The sequence below is a fragment of the Primulina tabacum genome, chromosome 1 (genome assembly GCF_025594145.1).
Source record: "Primulina tabacum isolate GXHZ01 chromosome 1, ASM2559414v2, whole genome shotgun sequence".
NCBI classification, from domain to species: domain Eukaryota; kingdom Viridiplantae; phylum Streptophyta; class Magnoliopsida; order Lamiales; family Gesneriaceae; genus Primulina; species Primulina tabacum.
In genome coordinates this window covers 59,443,892-59,467,400 of record NC_134550.1, presented here as the reverse complement: position 1 = coordinate 59,467,400, position 23,509 = coordinate 59,443,892, and the positions used below count along the sequence as shown (strand labels likewise).

At 33.2% G+C, this 23,509-nt stretch overlaps 3 protein-coding genes and 1 pseudogene across 6 annotated transcripts; all 4 read right to left on the bottom strand.

The window, feature by feature from the left end:
• Positions 1-1,469: 1,469 nt before the first annotated feature.
• Positions 1,470-3,367, bottom strand: LOC142556276 (uncharacterized). Its single transcript, XM_075667691.1, has 6 exons — positions 3,089-3,367; positions 2,927-2,976; positions 2,519-2,773; positions 2,072-2,429; positions 1,867-1,948; positions 1,470-1,781 (listed from the first exon to the last, which is right to left on the bottom strand). The coding sequence occupies exons 1-6, from the start codon at positions 3,112-3,114 to the stop codon at positions 1,590-1,592; spliced, it is 963 nt and encodes a 320-aa protein (XP_075523806.1). The 5' UTR covers positions 3,115-3,367; the 3' UTR covers positions 1,470-1,589.
• A 266-nt stretch (positions 3,368-3,633) lies between these two features.
• LOC142556282 (heparanase-like protein 2) lies at positions 3,634-6,317 on the bottom strand (annotated as a pseudogene).
• A 5,450-nt stretch (positions 6,318-11,767) lies between these two features.
• LOC142556265 (uncharacterized) lies at positions 11,768-15,140 on the bottom strand. Of its 2 annotated transcripts, none has more exons than XM_075667680.1 (3): positions 15,003-15,140; positions 13,550-13,694; positions 11,768-13,303 (listed from the first exon to the last, which is right to left on the bottom strand). In XM_075667680.1, the coding sequence occupies exons 2-3, from the start codon at positions 13,689-13,691 to the stop codon at positions 12,108-12,110; spliced, it is 1,338 nt and encodes a 445-aa protein (XP_075523795.1). In that variant the 5' UTR covers positions 13,692-13,694; positions 15,003-15,140; the 3' UTR covers positions 11,768-12,107. The 2 variants fall into 2 exon arrangements, with proteins under 2 accessions (XP_075523795.1, XP_075523787.1); XM_075667672.1 differs by having other exon boundaries at positions 14,896-15,132.
• A 706-nt stretch (positions 15,141-15,846) lies between these two features.
• LOC142520686 (beta-glucosidase 40-like) lies at positions 15,847-23,509 on the bottom strand. 3 transcript variants are annotated; one of them, XM_075623788.1, is made up of 13 exons: positions 23,324-23,509; positions 22,748-22,814; positions 22,551-22,609; positions 22,337-22,412; positions 21,924-21,995; positions 17,685-17,772; positions 17,341-17,596; positions 17,125-17,240; positions 16,771-16,994; positions 16,646-16,677; positions 16,461-16,563; positions 16,261-16,372; positions 15,847-16,136 (listed from the first exon to the last, which is right to left on the bottom strand). In XM_075623788.1, the coding sequence occupies exons 1-13, from the start codon at positions 23,468-23,470 to the stop codon at positions 15,962-15,964; spliced, it is 1,527 nt and encodes a 508-aa protein (XP_075479903.1). In that variant the 5' UTR covers positions 23,471-23,509; the 3' UTR covers positions 15,847-15,961. The 3 variants fall into 3 exon arrangements, with proteins under 3 accessions (XP_075479903.1, XP_075479911.1, XP_075479896.1); XM_075623796.1 differs by having other exon boundaries at positions 16,261-16,369; XM_075623781.1 differs by having other exon boundaries at positions 16,261-16,369; positions 16,646-16,994.

The following is a 23,509-nucleotide window of genomic DNA, read 5'->3' as shown; positions in this document are numbered from 1 at the left end:
TTCCAATTTCTATCTACTAATTTCTCTTTTGTTTACCAATGAATTTCTTCTCCAAATTTCAGAAAACTGATCAAGCCAATCCAAATTCTGATGACCAGAAGCCAGACTCCTCAAGCTATGCCACTGAAACCACCGCAGCCACTGACACTTATTCAAGTGGCCACGTAATTACCAAAGGAGCTGATGCAAGTGACGATTATGAAAAGCCGGGGTCCTATGGGGATGGCACCACTGAGGTTTACCCAGACAAGCCATCAGGTGGTGGGGACGCAGTAGGAACTTACGGAAGTGAAGAGTATGATCAATCTGGAGGGGGATATGGGGAAGTTACGGAGGATGGTTATTCAAAGAAGCAGTCATACGGCGGTGCCACCACTGGAACTAATGAGTATGAGCAGCCCGAAGGGGGTTATGGGGAGGATACGGAGGAGGGTTTCTTGAAGAAGCCGTCTTACGGTGGCGCCACTACTGAAACTGATGAGCATGATCAGAAGCCTGAAGGAAGGTATGGGGAGGATACGGAGGAGAGTTTCTCTAAGAAGCCGTCATATGGCGGCTCGACCACTGGAACTGATGAGTATGAGAAGCCTGAAGGGGAATATGGGGAGGAGGCAACGGAAGACGTATCAGCGAAGCCATCGGGAACAGAAACTGATAACTATGGAAAGTATACGTCGACGGAGGATTTCTCTTACACTCCGTCAAGAGACGACGCTACCACTGGAGCTGATTCTGGAGAGGGGTATAACGCCTTCGATGCATCGGAGAGTTACTTAAAGAAGCCGTCAGGAGGCTACCGTGCTACCACTGGAAATTATGCCAGTGATGATAAGTATAACGAGTGAGAAGCTGGAAACATCGAATTTCACAAAAATGGCTGGGGATTCCATGCTATATAACATACGTATTATATATTCCAACAAAGAAAAAAGAAACAAAAATGGAGTTTTCATTAATGTTTATGATTCTATATATCTTGCAAGTTTATGTATTGCCTTGCGTGTGCAAATTTTATTTTTATGTTTTAATTTGTATATCGATGTTGTGTTGTACCTATAAATAAAAAATTATCGGAATATATTTCTCAGATTAATTTATTTATACTTTGATTTATTAATATTATGGAGTACTGGCAAGCTTGTGAAGCACTCATGCAAAAGGCAATTAGGATGATGGTCTAAACTTCCAACAACGCCCACGGCGGCATTTACTTCCATACCCCAGTTGAGGGCTGGTGACGGTCAAATTTCCAAATTTAACTTTCATTTAAAATTTAAAATATATTAAAAATTAAAGTTATCATGAATTTCTGTCACCTTATTCACATTTCCAAAACCAAGGATTTCTAGATTCGCTAATGTTTCAGTCCAAATACCTATATTTTACCACTAAAAGACTTTTGGTGTGATGAAAATATGCATGCAACCATGTCACACAGTGTCTCGTGATGAAAGTGAGAGAGTATGGTTAAAGAATGTTGTTGCATTTGGACGGAATACATATGGTTTTATGTTATATGCTCAATCAAATAAGTGTTTCTTCAGTGGTTTGGTTACACAACTGCAAGTTTTGCGAATTTCATTTAGAATTCAAAAGCACAAACAAGTAGCTGGAAGTTTCCCTGTAGATCTTATTTTATTTGCTCTCTCTTTCGCTTTGAACTCCTCGTTTCTGCGAGTCTCCTCTGCTTGTGCTTTAGCTCCTCTTGCAATCCTTTCGATTCTAGTGATCGAATCGTGGTATCTTTGCATGGCTTTTAGTCTTCTCCTGTCCAATTCAGCCTGAAAATTTGTCATCTATATATTCATCAGCTTCTAAGTAATCTCAAGTACTAGTGAGTGGATCGAAGGGTTGAAAAGAATTAACCTCTATTCTTTCTATTTTGCGTTTAGCCTGTGCCTTCCTTTCAGTCCCCCAGTTTTCGACATTGGCCATCATCTTCTCATACCTAAAACAACTTGCATTATATGCAGGTCTAATTTGTAGTAACTTGTAAGGTCTTTTTTAAATGTTCACACACACCGACACACGCGAGTGCAATACTTGTCCTTCAAACTAGAAATAACAATACCTTTCCTTGATGCTAACCATCTCGGTCTTTTCCCAAGAATCTGCCTTAGCATTCCCAGGTCCAGGTTTTATGGCTTTCTTTATTCTGTTCTCAACAGGTTTAGTCATGGACGATCCTATTGGTGGATGATCAGGTATTGGCAACGAGGTCCCAGGCTTTTTCCTGTCTATCATATTCATATCCAAATTTTTATCTGCAAAAGATGGAGACCTTGCTGTGGACTGGGCACGTTCAGCTGTCCTCCCTAGTGCTGGATTTTCAGGTTTGTCAGTAATATCTTCAAAACTTACTTTCTTCTTGACGGGTGGTGCTTTCTCAGGTACCCTTTTATCTCTGAAACTTGTCTTTGGACTTTCCTCTGCGTGCATAATTTATCTCTTGATGCCAGAAAGACAGAAAAATAGTAGTTCACTTGTAGCCCAGAGGTAGGTCGGATTAGTATCTTACCAGATAGTTTTAGTGAACTTTTGCGTGGTCCGGGCAAAATTTCTTCAACTTCTGCTTTGCTATTCAACGAGTTTAAGGGCTTATCAGGGTCATATGTTGTCCCTTTGTGGTCCTTGGTTCTTGAATCATCAAGTGATTGAACAGCAAAAGCTGCTGCTGCAATTGCTGCGGCATAATCAGCGGTGCTATAATCATAATCCCCACTCATTTGTCTAGCAAAAGATCTCCCAACCCAGCTCAGGGTTCTTTTCTTCTCTGCAACACATAGCACCAAGTTATGTTCATCGGTTCATGACCCATACAGAATTACTAATTTTCTTTGAAACAGCATAACTTGCGCATATATTAAACTTGAGGATAATTGGCCACATAATCCATTTTTCAGTTTCATGTTAAATTCTGGAATACCTCGAAGGATTGTGGATTTCCCAATTAGTAGGATGTTTCGGTCTCTTGTGCTGCTGATCTCTTCTTTGTTAATTTCTTGTTTACCATTAAAAAACCCAGCTCTAGAAAATGACTGTGGTGATGGAGAAATAGTTTATGAAGGCAATAATATAGTCGAGTTACCTTGTTTGCTTGATCAAACTCTCCATTCTTTGCCAAGGGACATTTTTTCTGATCTTTGTTTAGATGAAAAAGTATAGGTTATTCCCATGGTTCGTTGGGTTATTTGAAGGAGAAACAGTTTAAAGAGATTACGTAGTTGGATGAGTGCACTGCTATAACAAAGTTTTGGAGGAAAGCAACATGGAATATGTGCTTTGGATGCGAGGATTGGTTTTGAATCTTAAAACTCTTGATGAACAAGCATCCCTTTCCTCTTGCTTTCGGTCACTTTGCAAGGGAAAAGCATATCAAACTTTTTGCGCTAATTCCCAATTACGTTCTAAACTAGATTTGGTTCCAATTGAAAGGCAGTGGATTTAAGAATTAGAGAGCCAAAAAAACATTGAAAAGTTTAAGTAGAATTTATTCCTTCCTTTTGTATTTCTTTAGACACATCAAACAAGGAACATCCAAAGATGATTCGTCAAGAGTGAAGCATAATCTCATATGCTACAATTCGCGTAAAATGATGTTCGAGGTTGGCACAAACCCACCATGACACCTAGTTAAGATGAATGATAATGATGATGATAATATACAAAACCAATAAGTTTTAAGAAAACCATACCTTTTAAAACTACTAATTCTATTAAAAAAAAAAAAAACTTGCTAAATAGTTTCTCGAGACTTAAAAATTTAAACTGAAAAAACCTAAAAAATTGTCTAAAGTATAAACCAAAATTTTCCCAGTTAGCACATGCTGAAGCCTTGAATCATTTAATCGTAGCAAAAACTATAGAATCAGGAGCCCTAGAGATGGGTGACGCATTATCGACAAGCTGCGGATTCATGTCGGGAATTTCTGATGATTCAGTGAGCTTCAGTGGTGTTCCATTCAGCAGCAACACATCACTCTGTCAAATGGTACTCTTCCCTCTGTGTATTGTCCCCGTTATCTTCCAACTTGCGTCCGGTATTGGGGTGTAAATTCATGTCATTCATCACTGAAACTTCAAAGGTTGTAGAATTTGACATGTTGATGAGCATTGTTGTGATTCCATCCTAACAAATTCAAGCACAAAAATTTAGGCCTTTTTCTACGCACCGGAGCAAGAAAAGAATGGTCGACTCTTCTATTAGAAATTAAATAAATTATGGGTTTGTAAAAAAATCCAGTTTACCGAGTTTTTGGAGCAATGAGTATAGGCGCGCAAGTAAGGGGAGCTGTCATGAGAAGGTAGCGAGCACATTCTTTCCCATCAAGCGGTGCCACAAAAGAGCACTGCAAAAAAAAAAAAAAAAAAAAATCAGCAATCAAAAGAAAATGTTAAAATTATCAAATGAATCTTTATTTTCTTAAAAGGACTACGAATCAATGCAAGCTTTATTACTCACCCATACTAATCTGGATTAGGGATGAAGGTGGTTGCGCGTGTTTAGCAAAGCATATATAGTTTCCTCCAATCAATGCTTGCCTGCAGAAAACCTTGTGGTTGAATGTTGAGGTCATACGCAATTGATCCAAATACCTGTTTTATGGATGGACACTCATCAATTTAGTCTCTTATCGTGAGACATGTAAATTTACAAACATAAAACAGAGAGAAATAGATGTACAAACCAGAATCCATTAGCAAAAGTATGAGAAACATCTTTGCCACCACTGTTGTAAGCCCCTCCTGCTTCCCCGACCCACGCCCCGGACCATGGCCAGAATAAGTTGACAATGGCAGAAACATCTTCATATGTTTGAGCAACTTGGTCAAGGAAATAGGGATCTTGAAACTTGTTGATAAGAGTGGAGTCAACAGCTGCACAAATGCAAAATATGAAACCAAGCCCTGTGCACGTGCGTGTTGGACATATTATCATCAAATTCAAGATTCGTCTCTTTTAATAGGGTACCTGCACCAAGATTGTAAGTGTGGTGGGTTACGCCATCGACAACATTTGGTCCTGTTGTCTGAAGGAATGTATTGAACCATTGTTCATCATAGATAGAATCCAGCAGGGGCTAAAACCTTAGGTTGTGTAGAAGGGTCAGGATACACATCTTGGACTAGTCTCTTGAGTTCGATAACATCCTTTCCATATTGCTCTGCTTCTACTTTTTTCGAAACTCCACTTCCACAGAGATCGTTGCCTGAAGAAAATTGAGTCTTTTAAGTCAAAACAAAAACCAGAAGAAGTTTCAAGTCATAAAAATGATTGTTGATTGCTACCTAGTTCGTATGACTGTATGAGTCAATCTTGTATCCTTTAGAGGCCGTGTACTGTATGAAGTCATGGGCATTTTTTGAGTTCCAGTCGCCCACCATAAACATATCATCACCTTCAACGTTCTTCCTTCCGATTCAAGCATTCAAGCCAAAAGTTATTTTTGCCCTGAATAAATCAATGCTTCTGTGAGTTACTTATTCCCTGTGTCACCTAACATTTTATAAATCATATGTGGTTAGGTTTACCCGGTATCGTTGAACAATTTGTTGAGTTGATCCCATCTGTCCATGTGAAAACAACCTTTGGTGAATCCAAACAGTTGGTCATCTCTTTTCTTGAAGTGCGGGCACTTCTTGATAGAGTTACCAACTTTGTATAGAACCTGATCTTGTAGTGAACCTCCAAGTCTGATCCGAAGTGGGTTGAAGGCTGGTGAAAATCACAGTATTTTAGCACTTTAATATCGTTCAGAAATCACCACCTTGCGTTAGGGGGTCTGTAACTTTTATATAGACATACACGTATACATGCATGTGATATGATTCATTAGAGATGGAATCCACACAATAGTTAGACTCAAGTTTTTAGCACTTGATCATAATTTTATGTATCCAAGAAAAGCAGCACCAGATTGAGGAGGCCAGCTTGTCCCCATGGACATTGATCATAATCGCATTTGTTTGAAGGCCACCAATCCAATGTTGCGCATATGAAGTTATCGTCTGATTTTCCGATGGTGGTCACCGCCTCCACATTCAACTTCACATCATCTGCAAGAGCTAAACAAAAATTTGACAAAATAACACAAAATATTATGATCTTTGAGCCTATTCGAGCCATGGCTTCGGGAAGATAGAGAAGCTTTTTCGTTGAAGAGAAGATGAACCATAATATGAATTGCAACACATGGTATATGCTTTTATAGAGGCAGAGTCCGAGTCAAGACACAGTTATTTGAAAAGGCGTTGATAGAGGCAAATTATCTTATAATATCTATAAATTGAAAAATAACATGGCATTATCTAAAAAGATCGCGCTTATTGTTCCCGATATATACATAAAAAATAATATTTTTAACAGTTCCTGTCGGATATAAGATCTGTCTTATAAGATTGATCTGTGAGATGGTCTCATGAGAGTTTTAGTGTTATTTTTGTTCTCTGGAGACATTGTCTTGTTTATGTGCATGTAAATTATATATGATAAACTAGAGTGTTTTTGTATGCAATGCACGTATACGTATACAAGTCTTTGTGTTAAATAATTTTTTTATTTTTAAAATTTATGATTTTATATAAGAATTTTTTTGTACGCATGAATGATATGATAGTTTAAAAATTCAAAAGTTTAATTAAATAAAAAAATACTTAGTAGTTTAAAATTTTGTTAACTCATAAAACATGGTCTACAAATAACTTACTATTTTAGGTTTAGTTTATTAATAAGTCAAACTTTGATTTATGTCCTAGCTTTTAATTTTGATTTCCGAACCCCAAATCTAGCGTCACATTATAGTTCTAGCCCAAAAAAAAAAAAAAAAAAAAAAAAATCAAAGTCATTACATCAAAATTAACTTTCGAAATCATAGTAGAACCAAAATTCAAAACGAGACAAAGCAATTTTTTGGATGATTTGAATAATAATAATAATAATACATGATATTAAATTTAATATTTCTAATTGATTTGAGATAAAGTCTGTCAACTTTAGTTTACATTAATATTTATATGAAGGGATTGCAGAAGGATAGGTAGTACGTAGAAACACTACATGGAGAAAACAGTATGTGGACATTAAATTGATGTAAGAAGATTCATGACTTTCATTAATTTCAGTTTCAAATTAAAAAAGTGAAATGACCATAGCTAGGATCGGATAGCTAGGCACGAGAATTCGTTTGTACGTACATTCACATACTCGTAATTAAACAAATAAATTAAATGCTTTGTTACAAGTGGTACTGTTACGTTGGTACTGAGTCTGAAAAAATCAACTTATATAATCTATAATTTATATATATAATCAAAATTTCATATCAAAGATAGATATTCCTAATATGCATTCATTAATTAAATAAAGTACTCCGTTTATTTGTTGATGACAATACGCATACCTTCCCTTTTTTTTAATATATATACAAAAATATTCTTTATAATTCTTTTCTTTTCGTTTCAGCGAGGATTTGTGTACGTAAACAAGTATAATGGATGTAATCGCAGACACTATCACCTCAACTGAGGTTCATGGCCATTCCTTGATTCATATACGTAAGTCAGAGATAAAAAGAAAAAGGTAAAGAAATTTACATTAGATAGATCCGACAGTTTCCAGTCTATATTTTGATCTTCCGAGCTACCTGCTCCCACCTGCTAGTTTGCTTTTTCTTCGAATTACTCAAAGAATGCAAGCGCGCAAAACAGGCCTGGAACAGCAATTTCAAATGACCGTGCAATAAAAAAGAACAAAAAGAAAGAAAGAAGCCCAAACACCACCGATATGAAACTTTGTGAATTCTGAGACAATATGATCTCAGAAACAAAGTCCACAATCCCCATTACGAGTCACAAGAAGAGGTCGAGAAAAAAAGGGCACTGATTTTCTTTTCTTTTCCTTCTAAAACTGAAAGAAATGGAAAGGGCACGATCGTGATTGATGACGGTTAGAGCTGCAGTTCAGTTGTGAAGAGGATTGGGGCCAGAAGGGACTAATCTTTTCTCAACACCAAACCTTGGGGCAACGTCATCTGGCGGCTGTCGTGGACAGAAGCATATTCTATGTAGGCGGTAGCATATGGATGGCGGAGGTTGGGCAGAGAGGCGGTGGCAAAAATGGTCGCGCCGCCCTGCATGCAGAAGGTTGTGGTGGTTCATTTTGGAATGGGACTGGATGGAGGAGACGATGATAATTATGAAGAGAAGAAAGAGCATAAACACAAGAGGATTCTTCATGATTGACGATGTTTTGTTTGTGTAAAATGGTTGTGTGTATTTGTATGATAGTTGACATCTAGCCATTTTAAATTATTTAAGAAGATGATATATCATAAATATATTACCTTTTTCTTGATCATAAATAATATAAAGTATTAAATCTGAAAGTTTGTAATCAATAATTACCGCCCATAATCAGTTATCCTTTTTGTATTTAATTTATGCAGTTATCTTTTTTGTATTTAATTTATACATACCATATCAAGCACGAGGATATTATAGTTTTAAGACACGATAAAATTATGTTAGATAGGTGGAGTGATTATTTTGAGAACTTACTCGATGGAAAAAGTTCGGAGTTGTTAAGCGTGGGTAGACATGAGATGCATGAAGTAAGGCATCTAGTGTTCCATCTTTGAGCTAATGCTAAAGAAGTAATAGAGGCACTGAAGAGGATGAAACCGGAGAAAGCAGTTGGACTGGATGAGATCAATTGAGGTATGGAAGTGTTTAGGCGAAGATGAGATCCAATTGCTGACTAGCTCTTTAATAAGATTCTAGATACTATAAAAATGTCAGAATCTTAGAAACATAGTATTTGAGTATCAATTTGTAAGAATAAATAAAGGATATATACATTACTATTCATACTACAGAGAGATTAAACTTATGAGTTATACAATGAAGCTATGAAAAGGAGTGATAGACAGAGACTTAAGAGTATCGCTACTGTATCAGATAACCAATTTGGTTTCTTATCAGATAGGCCTACAATGAAAGCTATTTTCTTTATTAGACAAATTATAGAGAAATATAAAGAACAACAGGAGAGCTTGGATATAGTATTTATTGACTTAAAGAATGCCTATGATAAAGAGCATGTGAATTAATTAGGTCAATACTTAGAAGAAAACATATGCTTCAATGCTACATCGAGATCATCAAAGATGTAAAGGTGTCGTAACTAGCGTTAAGTCTGTTAGAGAGATGTCATGTGAATTTCATGTAGCCGTTTGACCTCATCAAGGATCGACTTTAAGCCCTTACCTCTTTGCTTTGGTTATTGATGAGTTGACGGGACATATTCAGGATGAGGTACCTTGGTGTATGTCGTTTGCAAATGATATTTTCCTGAAACAAAACTAAATAAAGTGTAAATAAAAAATTATATAGATGACATAAGCTTTTGAGAGTAAATGTTTTATAATTAGTCGCTCAAAAATGAAATATTTAGCTTGTAACTTTCGTCATGAATCTAGACGAATGGGTAAAACACTTAGGACATTAGAGATGATATAAACCATAAGATCAAAGTAGGGTGAATGAAATGGAAAATGATATCAGAAGTCTTATGAGATAGAAGAATGCGTGCGAGATTGAAAAAAAATGTTATAAACTATTGTTCGATCAACTATGCTTTATGACTCGAAGTGTTGGACAACTACAAGACTTCATATGTATAAGATGGTGATAACAAGATGTGCATGTTAAGATGTATGCGTGACAAAACATGCAAATATAAAATTATGAATTAAAGGATTACAAGCTATTTAGGTGTAGCCCCCATAGATGATAAGATTATGAAAAAACGTCTAAAGTAGTTTGTTCATATGAAGAGGAGACCAAACACGACCTCAATTTGACATAATATAGATTGTCATGTTAAAGAAAAAAGTAGAATAAGAGGTGGACTATTGAAAACTTGGATAAAAAGTGGTTAAAGATGATATCTTATATCTTAACGTAAGAGTTGCTGTGTGTGAAAATTGCTTAGTTTGGATAACCAATATCAATGTAGATAACCTCGCAACTGGCGGACATGAATTATGATGATGATGAAACATGTGAATCGTACCCTAATAAAAATAGAATTCATAATATTTTATTTTAATACGTCATTTGAAAACTATAAAAAAATATTTAAACACAACACTATTAAAACATATTATATAAAAACAAAATATCATTTATAAAAATATTTATTCGATATAATAAATATTTCTTATCTTATATATATAATATATGCGTTTGGGCCGGGAACCATATGTAGATATGTCCATGGAGTAGGACTGGGTCAGGCTTGCTGGTGACTATACGTGAAGGACATGGGAGTCAGGTCAACGGCAGATTCCGAGCCTAAGCAGGCCTGGGCTGCTGGCCTACCACTACAACCGACCAATTCCGGGCTGGGGTTGCTGTCATCCAGAAAGGAATTTGACAAGTCTACATACATGCCCTTTATTAGTGTCTCATAAGGGACCAAACGATTGCTTGAAGTCTTAATGTGTGTGTGTGTGTTATATGAACAGTCTCTACACATAACAGAACTGGAGAATATCCCACTTCCAATTCTATATAATAACTATTGCTAATAAAACTTCTCGGGTATGATATCATAACTTCACAATGAAGATAAAGGGAATTTAGAATCTACACGGAACGCAATCACGACACGTGAAAAAAATGGGATGGAATTAGAACTTACTGAGTCTGAAGTCTTGCTGTTTACCAATATTTCAAAGCGCATTAGCCTGAATCTTTGAAAAAACCAGCAATGTACGTCTTTACACATGAAAATCGTCCCAAAACTTATTTTGAACTTGTCTAGAAAAGAACTGGCAATGACTATCCTCCTCACTCTCTTCGGGAGCTGGAAAATTAAGATCGGGTAGCTTAGGCTTCGTTACAGGACTTTGATCGACATTTTCCATGCGACCACCGATAAAATGGGTCCTCTTGTGTCCACCTAAAGCCTGACCATTCTTGAAAACTCTCCTGCAGAATGGACAAACATGCCCTTTGTTTTTTTCTTAGAATTGACAATACTCTCGGCATATTCAGATGGAACGTTACGTTTTTTCTGAAATGAGTAGAATAATCTGGGTTCACATTTCTTTCATATACGGATTCATTACTTCTCTTAAGGCAGGGTATGTGCCCTCCGAGAGCATGGTAAGACGTAAGAGTTAAAGGTCTTTTTGCAGTTCAAACATTCATATTTATTTATATGCCGAGGATAATTTGCTGATTCAGCTTCTCGTAAGGTACTCTTCATCTTCTTACACGATATTCTCTGTGATTCAAGATTTTCAGGACTGGACATTCTCTTTTGGGATTCAACCTTGACGGAATTTGAAGCCAAGAAGAGAAGGTAGGAAGGAGTAGGACCTCATCCTCTCCAAAATTTGATGTTTAATGTAGAAATTAAAAAAAAAAAATGAATACCGAACCAAACAAATTTATTGAAGTAGTACAATTGCAAACGAATGAATGATTAATCAAACAAATATTCTCTCCATTTACGATTGTAGAATAAAATTCTAGCAAATTATTTTATCCCAAGGAACATCAAGTATTTGGTTATAAACGTTAATCAAGCGATAACGGATCATATTTGCATGTTTGAGATTTGTGCAACTTTACTTATTATCAACTCATTTTTCAAAATTTGAGAATACGCGAGATGATAGCTATATCATAGATTGTTAAATTTAGTCAGATATATTATTATGTTGAGTTTTTTTATTGAATTAAGAGGCGAGGCAGACGGTTAATTAATTTTCTTTTTTTAGCAGAAAAATCATTAATACATTTTAATAAATTATTACAAACGAAACTTGATACGATTTATTTTTTCGTTTTTATTTATAATGCGGGGGAATTCTAAGAGTCTCCAAAGAAGCAAGTGATGTTTTCTTTTTCTCGAGCCGAGAAGATTTGGCGAACCAAATTTGATCCACCCACGAAATAAAAATTTAAAAGAAATAAAAAATCTACGTTGACGGCTTCCGCTATCAAATCCCAGAAACTCTTATTTATCTACATGGCCATTGCCATTCGAAGTTCCATCGCATTGAATTAAGCTATCTTCTGCACAGACATTTTCAGACTCAGACGACGTGCTTTGCCCACGGCTCTTGACTACCAAACGACTCATTTATGGAGTCATCACGCGCCCCTCCAACTTCACATAATTCTCCACAGGCTCCAACTTGTTCATCGTCAGCAGCATGGTCATCATCATCATCATCGAAGTCATCTTCATCGTCCATATCTGAATCCATCAAATGCGATCGGTTCTCACACAAATCTCCTCCATGAGCATCTTTCCACTCATCGTCATCACTATCTATCTCCAGCAACAAAGACCGGTTTTGTGTAGCCCGCTTCCGGAGCATGAAGACATTGAAATAATAACTTACTATTTCATTCTTCGTTCGCGTTGGGAAAGCTGCACTGAGGTGTTTCCAAAAATTTCTACCACGTGAACTGGGATCAGAGAATACGATCTCATGGAAAAGGTGTTCATCATTTGCATTCCACCTGCATGCCACTTCCTCACCCATGTCATAAAAACCCAGCTCTGAGAAACTCTCTTCACCAATGACCTCTCTAAATGTTTCTCTCGCTCCCTTCACATGTTGACGCACACATCTCATGGATCCCACATCTGGGCAGCAACAATCTGTTCTGCCTTGTCCAACTTTAGCTCCGTTTACGGTTGAATCATCAGGCATTGGAGTAACACAAGTTCCCATAAGCCTTTGCTGCCTGACATCAGAACCCAAACAATCTTTAGGAAGGTTCCTGTCCCATGGCAGAACTTCAGCTTGATGATCTGGTCCAACAGGAACTTCTTTACTAACAGAACTGAATAGTGATGATTCAAAATTTGAATCATCGGGAATTGGCACAGTACAAGTTCCAGTTGGTTTTTGCTGCGTACGGTTGCGAGAATTGAAGTAATGTAATGAATCAGTAACATTCACACCCCAAGGAAGACCTTCAGCTTGACGATCTGGTCCAATGGGAATTTCTTTTCTAGGAGAACAATTGAACAACGAAAAGTATGAATTCTCCAACTGTTCTGGGAACTGGAAAGGTATGCTGAAGTCAAAATATGGTTGAAAATGAGACCCGAACGTGGCATCCTCCAGCCCTGTATCTTCCTCGCTACTGCTGCTGGTGACCCATGATAAGGGAGCACTTGTCTCTAATTCCTTGTCATCCACAGGTGCAGTATCAGTGTGGCTGCCGTAGAGCCTCCTATCATGTTGTAACTTATAATAGCCGCTGTCAGGTTCACCTGACACGCAGTAAAAATATGATGAGAAGATAAATAAAGATTGTTCAGATGTAGTAAGAGAAAAGATGAAATCAAAAACTAGTGCAGATCAGATTTTATGCTCATAAAGCAGAAAACCACAGCCTTTTTCTAGTACAAATTAAGAGGAGCATATTCTTAAAAAGCTCCTCTATAGAGAACCGTAGCCTAATAAGCTCCGGATAACAAAATACTAATAAAAAAACAACATCAAGAAGCAGAATTTACCGAAAGAATCAGTGTTCGGAGAAATAAAAGCAGAGGGAAAATCCTCTTCACAAAGAATTATTTTATTTTCCTGATCGAATTGTTTATGTTGCTTCAGAGAAAGCTCCGGAAATTCTTCTTCAAAAGGACGTTTCATTCCCATCCTCTGAAAAGAAAGCCAAAAGGATAAACAACTCTAGACATAGACAAATAGTCCTTGTTAAACGATGATGAAATCAGTAATTTTGTAAGAAAATGCAAAGGTAGAAAAGATCAAGGAAAATTTCATAAATTGCGAGTGCAAATGACCTATAAGAGCAAGAAATAAGAAAAACAAGCCACAATCCGACAGAGATCCAAGATATGTCCAAAACCTCCCACCATGAATTTGAATTCGGAGCACCAACCACCAAACAATTATTCTCCTTTATGTTATATCGTACAGTAAAGACAGAATGACTCAACCAGCCATATTTGGCTACAGCAATTTTATAATTTCAAGCCTTGCTGCCAATTAAAAAACACAAGGTAGCGACTCATTGTGTATACAAACGTGCTTTATTTTCTTAGCATTAGATAACAGTTAAAAAAATTCTTTTAATCATGATTCAACAACATTTGATTTCACACATTATATCAAGTGTGCAATAGCTCCCATGCCAAAAAAAAAAAACAAAAACAAAAACAAAAAACAAAAAAAAAAAGATGCACAAGGGAATGCTCCATGATTTTATTTCAAAGTAATAATGAGGCATAAAGATCGGTCACTAACAAGCAGAAAAAATAACAATAAAATTAATCAGTTAAATCCCAGATAGGACAGCCAGTGTTTATAGCATGCAAACAAGGACAACCATGCTAATAACAAGAAGAATTAAAATAATTAATATTTAAATAAATAATGAATAAAGTTTTTAGATTAATTACAAACATAATAATAAACCCAATTATTTAGAATAAATATTACCAACAGATTAACAAGACTTCCAATCAATTTATAGCAGAAAGAAACAGATCTTAGAACTAGCCCCAATTTCAATTTCAAAATAAAAAAAAAAGCAGCAGCAGCAGCCCCAATTTCACTAAAAACCCTAACTCTAGATTAAAAAATTCGACGCCGAAAACAGCAAAAAAGGATATCAAAATGCAATTCAGAGACAGTCAGATGAGAACCCTAAATCAATTTACGAACAGAATTAGCTATAATATCAGTAAAACAAATTGAATACGCAAACCCTAGATGGTAAAAGGTATCCGAATAAAGCTGAAACTTTTGAATATGGTAGCAAGGGATACCCCTAGAATAGAGATTAGAAATGAAAAAAAAAAAATCCAATTAACTAATTGATTTCGGGGATAAATCTTACGGATCGAAGAATTGAAATCCAAAAACCTAGAATTCGCAGAATCAACGGCTTGAGCTGAAAGAGGATTCAATTGAAAGATACTGAACTGGATTGAATTAAAAGATTACCGGATTCAAATTTTAGGAACAAATTGTTAGAAATTTTAGTCGACGACGGCTAGATTGGATGGAATCGAGAGCGATTTGGGAAGAGTAAAACGCGGTCGGCGTCGTTTTGTAGATGGAGAGGATCCGACTAAGATGACCCGTTTTTAAATCGCACGTGTAGTTTATGGGATACGGACTGTAGTCCGGATGAGACACTTGAATTTATTTAATTTTTTTTAAAGCAATTTAATTTTCTCATAAGCTTTCACTTCTAATTAAAAAGCATTAAATTACCAAAAAATAGTTTAACAAAAAATTATATTACTAAATTATTTTTATTTATTTATCTATAATTTTACATAATTTATTTGTAACTTATTTCTTTCTTTCTTAATTTTTTATCTCTTAATTCAATATTATCCACAATTCAAAGAAATTTATTCCACTATTATCTCCCTTGATTTATTTTAAGCAATTATATTATCTATTGAATATTAAATTAAAAATTTCAAATTAGAAATATTAAAAATATGATACTTTATGTACACCCAATATTGCTTGTACATACTGATTAGATAGTATATATACTAAAAAGTAAAAACCAATTAATAGACTTTTTTTAAATTAAAAAAACAATTGACTTTCAAGTATGAGCGAGCAATCAAATATGAATTTTTTACATGAAAACATTTTTTTTCATCTCCATCGTTTTGCTAGTACTCGTTTTTGAATTTAGAAGAAAAGTCAAATGAGAACAAAACGTTAAAATTTTTGAGTAATTTACTTTTTTGCTGTTGAAAGTAAAAATAGAAAACCTTCAAACTACATGATTAGCTAGTTGAAATACCTTTAACATCATCAGCAAGCTTATAATTATATATACAAAATGAAATATCCCACGTGCACCTTATATATATGTTGCATGTAGTGATGTAAAGCTAGCCATGCTTTGTTTCGTTTTTTGTTTATACTAGTTATTTCTAGGAAGCCAACAAATTCTTGAACCATTTGACAGAATCCTTTGCGTATCTTTTGAGCTGCTTGTCGTGGTAATCCACGTAGTACAAACCAAACCTTGAACTAAATCCAGCTCCCCATTCCCAGTTATCCAACAAGGACCACACGAAGTAGCCTCTCGCGTTGCAACCATCTTCCCTGTATACAGTGCATAATTTCAAATATCGATGCGACCGCGCATACACACATATATATCTGTAGAAAGAAGCAACCGGAAAAGGATTAAACAAAAATGGTTTTCACAAATAATCTTCTTAATTACCTGATAGCTGCTAGCAAGTTTGTTAAATAGTCGTTATGATACTTTATTCGCTTCTCATCTTTGAGCGCATATTTAATGGACACGAATGGGCTGTTTCCGTCATCCATCACTGCTAAAAAACATAAAAAATATTTCATCTATGAATCTTGTTTTGCTTATAAGTATGAGAAGAAAACGATTTGTTTCTCAACTATTATTACCATTCTCAGTAATGATAACAAGAGGGTTCCTATATTTTTGTCTGATGTAATTCATCAAACTTCTGATCCCGTGTGGCACAATGTACAACCATATAGAATGTGCCTGCCGTACGTCAAACTTAAACGTTTAAAGATCTTCACACAGTAAAAGTAGCGTGTATAAATTTGGTTTTGCACATACATACCCTGTCAGCTATAGGTCTTCCATCTTTAAATGCTGCAAGAAAGAAATTTAAGGACACAAGAAAGTTAACAAACAAAACAACCCCATTGAGGCCGTATTCGAGCACACTTGTTATAACGTACGTACGTAATGTGAGAGCACCAGAGTCCGCAAGGGAATCGTTCAGCAGAACCCCGATTAAATTTGTGGTGTTTATGTTGGCATACCAAGTGGTATAGTGATTGATGCCGATGAAATCAAATGAACCCTTTAACAGATTGGATTCGGCTTCAGAAAACTTTGGCAGGCGGCTTCCTACTCTCGCTCTCATTGATTGTGGATAATCTCCTTTGATTATTGGTTCGATAAACCTAAAATCGACCGATTGGAAGACATCCTACGATCAGTAACTGTACGTAGTTCCAAGCAATAGTCTGCAGAACATTTTCTCAATCTGTATATCCAGCTGTACTAAAAAAGAAAAAAATCTTAGTCTTTTACCATCCCAAGTGAAAGTCCAGCGCTCTTTGTGTTGCTTCAACATCCTCTAATGAGTTTGTTGCTGGTTCATACCAGAAAGAATCCAAAGTTATCCCGATTGATCCACGTTGTTTTGGCTGGGACAAATAAGATCACACACCATAACACAATATTATATTAAGTTTGTTCTCTTTTTGAGATCAGAACCTTATATGTACGATATGTATTTTAATTTACCCGGTATTTGTTCTTATAAATTTGTACCACAGTAGCGTGTGAAAGAAGCACGTTGTGACCGACTATATAAGGCTCGGTTGCTGAGTTTCCAGCCCTGCAAAATGATCGTAAAAGGATGGAGCAACGGCTGGGAGCCTGAAGCCCCACGTCGTAGCCTTGTACGGCAAATGTATGAGGCTCATTGAACGTGATCCAGTGCTTTACCCTGTCGCCGAATTCTTTAAAGCATGTTTCGGCATAGATTGCAAAGTCTTTTCTGGTGAAAAGGGTGACAAGATGAAGTTTCATTTTCCCGAATTTATTTGAATTTCATTGTTGGGAGAAGAAGAAAAATAATCATTTACATGCTTTGTGGGCTCAGCCATCCTGTGTATCTGTCCTCTAGAGTTTGAGGAAGATCCCAATGGTAAAGTGTCACATAGGATTCGATTCCTGCAGACACACGGGTACAGATATTTAGTTGAGAGATATTATTTTGTATATTTAAACCGGAAAATAGTTTATTTTTTTAGCTAGCTTGTACAATTTTGAATTTTGATCAAAAATTTGGTTTTGGCATATTGATTTTAGATTTTCAGCTATTTTGGTCAAATTTATGATGTGACACCGAAAAATAATGACGTGACTTTAGAAAATATTGACATGATACCAGAAAATGATGAGTTACTTTAGAAAATGCTAACTTGTCAAGCTGTCAAAGCAATAATTAGACGAAAATAGTAGAAAATTAAAAGTTAATAATGATCAAAAGCTCGAACGCTCAATCACATTTTTAAAAACACTAGGTAAAGACACGTGCGACGCACGTGAAAATACATTTCTATTATCAATAATTGTTGTTAAAGAAATGAGATCAGAAGAGATTAATTTAAAAAAAATTATATATTAATGATTTCATGTTATATTAGTCGATAGAAAATGAGTAATGCTACATGTGCAACCAAATTTGTACAATAATTCTTACAATTCAAAAAAATCAATACAGAAATTTCATTTATCAAAACCTCATGATAAATTAAATATAAAATCTCATTAGATAATAAGAAAATCTCACGATATAATTGTTATAAATATCGCAGTACGATATATTAGTTGTACCTTTACCATTATCCGTAGGAAATTCAATGTAATATAATTTGTACTACATGTATTATTGTTTAAAAATTTTATGTGTTATAAATCTAAGGTTATTCTTGAATGGAAGGATTTCAAATCCATGGATTTCAATACATTCAAATGTATTTTTGTTATTTAGAAAAATAACATCATAAACTTCAAATCCACTCATTTCATTTTTATATAGTAGTATTCATGTTAGTTATGATATTTTTCAAGTCCACCCAAAAATAATGTTATTTGAAATTTATTCTACTTTATATAAATTATAATATGTAAATAAGTAATGTGTAGATTCAAAATTTCATATATTGTTTCATTGTTAACAATAAAATTATAATTCTAATCCATAAATTTGAAATCAATTTATCCAAGCGCAATCTAAATAAATTAATAATTGTTGAAAAACATATTAGTAATAAATATTATAATTTTGTATAAATTAGACATTGGAGAAAATATAATATAAAATTGATATCACAATAGTTATTAAAATTAAATTTGAGAGAAGAAAAAAGTATAATACATAACGTTGACCACTTATTTTACCACGTGTTATTAATTTATGAAAAATAAAAATATAATATAGATAATATATTCTAAACCTTAAATTAAATTATTGCGTCAAATGTTTTCTTCTTTTATATTTTCAATTTATATTGCTTCACTATTTTTTTGTCATCATTTTTTTCTTCTCTGTGAAAAACAATATTCTCGCCATTTTCATTAGCAAATCTTATGAGAAAAAATGTATATTCTTCTCTATATGATGCCTCTACAAATCTCCACACAATTAAGTGTTTTGTAGAAAAAAAAGTTTGTTTCATCAAGCAAATAAAACCAAAGAATTTTGTTATTTCAGTATTCTCCAAATTATATTTATTTTTTGTAAATATTTTAACTTAATCTAAAAGCAATAAAATCAATGAATTTTGGTTATTCTATCTTCTAGACAACTGACAAAATATGATTTAATTAACATTTTATTATATTTATCAAAAAGTGTTCAACTCTTAATGATATAACATATTTATGCAATATGTTATTTAAATACAAAAATACAAAATTACGATAACATATTTTTTTTATATTTTATACTATATTATTGGAAGTATTAAATTTGAATATATTCATTCTTTTCTGAGAAACTTCTTGCATATATAACTCATTCAAAAGATTATAGATTTACAAAATAAAACAATTCATATTCAATTTAATATTTTGTGAAAAATATATGTTCACTTCATCTACAAGCAAATAAAAACAAATAAATTTGACCTTTCTTATTATCAATCTTAACTCATAAGGAGAAATATTGAGCAATAATGAATAATTTTTGTAAAGATTTATTCATAAAAATTTTAAAAATTTACCTTCAAAGATATGTCATTTTCAGATTATATGAATCTATAATTGATTTACTTATATCCATCCTTTATAAAAATACATCTTCGTCAATTGCAAGATCATCAAATAAGTAATTGTTATAGGATCTGATCTTTACAAAGACGAAAAATAGTTAAAGTTAGTAAAATTGTCTGTATTCAATCAAATATTGTTAAATTTTAATAATAAACTAAAGCTTTGAAAAATATTAGTTGGATTTTTTTATAAAAAAAAATAGATAGAATAAATACTCATGAAATATTTATAAGGTCATCTTTCTTCTATATCCAATAATGCTTTGTATCATTTTTGTAAAACGTAATTAACCGTCAAACCTTCTTCATAACACCAATCCACATGATTTAATTATATGGCTTCATTATTTTAATTCGTCGTTTTAAATTAATTATTCTCAATTAATTCAAAATAGAGGATATTTAATATCATGTCCTTACACAAATTATGCTTTTTGTGGAAAAAATTCCCTATATTTACAACCAAATAAAACAAAAGAATTTTTGTATTTCAATATTGTACAAACTAATTTTTTTGGGAAAAAATTATTTTCGCTTCATCTATAAACAAATAAAACCCATGATTTTTTGTATTTCAATATTCTCAAATTAATATTTTGCGGAAAAAAATATGTTCAATTCATCTACAAGAAAATAAAAACCAAAGAATTTTGGAGTTTCAATCTTCTTGGCAACTTGATCCTTGCCTAGCATACGTAGATTGATAATCTTGACATCATAATAATTGATTTTACAAAAACTTCCTCACCAAATTAAAGATAAACTTCTTGCATATATATATAAAATCATTCAAAAGATTATAAATCTACGAAATAAAATAAATCACATTCAAACAAATATTTTTGTGAAAAACATTTGTTTACTTCATCTACAAGTAAATAAAAACCAAATAACTTAGCTTTGACTTTATCTATGGAGAAGTAGTGAGTATTGCTAATGAATAAATTTTATAAAAAATTATTTATCATAATTTTAAAAATTTACATTCAAAGATATATCTTTTAATGTTACAAAAACTATAACTGATTTGTCAATATATATCTCTTATAAAAATAATCATTCGTTAATTGCAAGAATCTCTCATAAAATAATTGTTATAGTTTCTAGCCTTTAAAAAGAGGAAAATATAGTTAAAATTAATACAAATATATTATTCAATCTTATATCGTTAAATTTTCATAATAAACCAAGACTTTGAACAATATTAGTTGACTTTCTTTTTTATTAAGAAATATAGATAAAATAAATATCAATAAAATATTTATTAGGATTATCTATATTTATATCTGATAGTTCTTGTATCATTTTGTAAATGTAATTAAATATCGAACCTTCTTCATGACACCAACCTTGTTAAAACAAAATGTTTAATTATTTGGCTTCATTAATTTAATTCTTCATTTTAAAATAATTAATCTTAATGAACGTAAAATAAAAGATATTTAACATCATATCATTATACAAATTAAGTTTTTGTGAAAAAAATATTTTCACTTTATTTACAAGAAAATAAAACAAAAGAATTTTGTTATTTTAATCTTCTATAAATTAACTTTTTTGTGAAAAAATCTACAAATTAAGTTTTTTGTGAAAAAAATCTTTTTCACTTCATCTATAAGCAAATAAAACCAATATATTTTGGTATTTCAATCTTTTCAAATTAATATTTTTTGTGAAAAAATTTTGTTCAATTCATCTACAAGAAAATAAAAAAATCAAAGAATTTTAAAGTTTCAGTTTTTTTGGCAACTTGATCATTATCTAACATAAATGTAGTTTGACAATTTTGTCCTTATCATAATAACTGATTTGACAAAAACATCCTCACTAAATTTTTCTTGTATGTACAAACTAAGGACAAAGTTGACAATACACAATAGAAAAACTTTGACCTTGATTCACACTTTTATAATATGTATAGATGTATAGATTTATATTATTTAAGTAAGATCGTATTTATGTAGTGTTTCAAGACTGTCCAGCTAACCTAACTATATTATTATATATTTATCTAATAATATAGTAGCAAGATTAGGAATATACTACCATTCGCAAGTAATGCGTTGATGAGATTATTGTAATGATGGACTCCGGCTTCATTTAGTCTCCCAGTTCCATCTTATAAGAAAACATGTAATAAGAATTTAGTAATAAGCTTCAAATCACATGACATGGTAAATATATATTCAACAGTTAATCATGTCTTCCAATTTACGAACTAAGAATCCATGCATTAATTAAAATAATCGAAATATATAATTAAATGACATGCATCAATCGAGCCAATTATCGAGATAGTTAATGGAAGTATTAAAGAAAACATTTCGATATGTCGTATATTTTGATATAAATCATATAAATAAAATTTTCATTCTAAAACACAGAAGGAAGGCTAAATTCTTTACCTCCCATTCCTACAATGATGATGTATTATATGCATGCATGGAATTTAATCTTACTAGGGTAAATCCTGGACCAAGCAATGGAAAACCTGTAAGCATCCATTCCCATATCTTTCATAAGCTGTATATCTTTCTGAATTTACCAAATCATAAAATGTAATTCTTTCAATATAATCCTCGTTAGAATATTAAATATTTTCTCAATTAATTTCAAATACCATGTTAAATTTGTTGGTTTAATAAATTTTTAAAGGGGGAAAAATTCCCTTACACGGTAGAGGCGATACTGATCATTAGCTACATCAGCATTGCTGGAATCAAGAACTTTTCCTGCCACCGAAAATTTATAATAATTTAATTAATTTTCAAACAATTATCATGGTTTACATTAATTTTTTTCAAAATAATTTTAATAATAGCTTAATTTTCAGAATATATTAAATAAATTCTTCTGTTTTTTGTTGTTACCAAAAGTGTGAGCGTATATGTCCCAGATTGTTTGACCCCTTCCATCTTCTTTGACTGCTCCTTCATACTGAAATTCAAGCCAAATATAATTAATCGAGAACATTAATAATAACGGAAACTAATTTTTGTTCAATGATAATATAATACAAAACAAAAGGCGACAGAGGGTTGTCTTGTTGGAAAACCTGCTAAGAGAACTGGGAATAACACACAATAAAAGCCGACAATCCTAAAATCCAATAAGGTAATTAAAAGATATTTATGTGTGATTTCGCACATACAATAAAACATAATATTCTCATGTTAGTTACTGCACATAGCTCTCTGTGACACTATAACAGTAGAGGTGTCAAAAATGAACCTGATCCATTCGCTAACTCGATACGAGCCGACACAAAAAACAGCGGGTTTGGGTTTTGTTATTTTCGGGTTCCGGTCGAAACGTAGACCCCAATTCAAACCCACGATACTTTCAGGTGAGTTCGGTTTGACACGATCCATCTTGTTTTTTTTTTAAAAAAAAATATTATACATGCTCTTTCAATTTTTTGTTTCGGTCTGCAACGAAATGATTACCTGATAAGCGGAAGAAGCTGTCCCAAAAACAAAACCCTTTGGAAAGCTTCCTCTACTGATTTTCTTTCCACAGCATGTTTGAATCCCAAGAGCCACATTAAATGCAAATATCAAAATTAATATCCCTTCTGTCGCCATCTTCCTCATATTCAAAGTTAATTTTTCTGAAATACCAAATAAAAAGAT

Excerpts from the sequence above, each read along its gene's own strand:
- LOC142520686 (XM_075623781.1), bottom strand. The coding sequence starts at position 23,470 with ATGAGGAAGATGGCGACAGAAGGGATATTAATTTTGATATTTGCATTT. Across the intron at positions 17,241-17,340 it reads TTTATAAGAACAAATACCGG|CCAAAACAACGTGGATCAAT; the intron begins GTAAATTAAAAT and ends TATTTGTCCCAG. Across the intron at positions 16,137-16,260 it reads AACTTGCTAGCAGCTATCAG|GGAAGATGGTTGCAACGCGA; the intron begins GTAATTAAGAAG and ends CACTGTATACAG.
- LOC142556265 (XM_075667680.1), bottom strand. The coding sequence starts at position 13,691 with ATGGGAATGAAACGTCCTTTTGAAGAAGAATTTCCGGAGCTTTCTCTG. Across the intron at positions 13,304-13,549 it reads TCCGAACACTGATTCTTTCG|GTGAACCTGACAGCGGCTAT; the intron begins GTAAATTCTGCT and ends ACTGCGTGTCAG.
- LOC142556276 (XM_075667691.1), bottom strand. The coding sequence starts at position 3,114 with ATGGAGAGTTTGATCAAGCAAACAAG. Across the intron at positions 2,430-2,518 it reads AAGTTCACTAAAACTATCTG|AGGAAAGTCCAAAGACAAGT; the intron begins GTAAGATACTAA and ends TTATGCACGCAG. Across the intron at positions 1,949-2,071 it reads ATGGTTAGCATCAAGGAAAG|GTATGAGAAGATGATGGCCA; the intron begins GTATTGTTATTT and ends AAGTTGTTTTAG.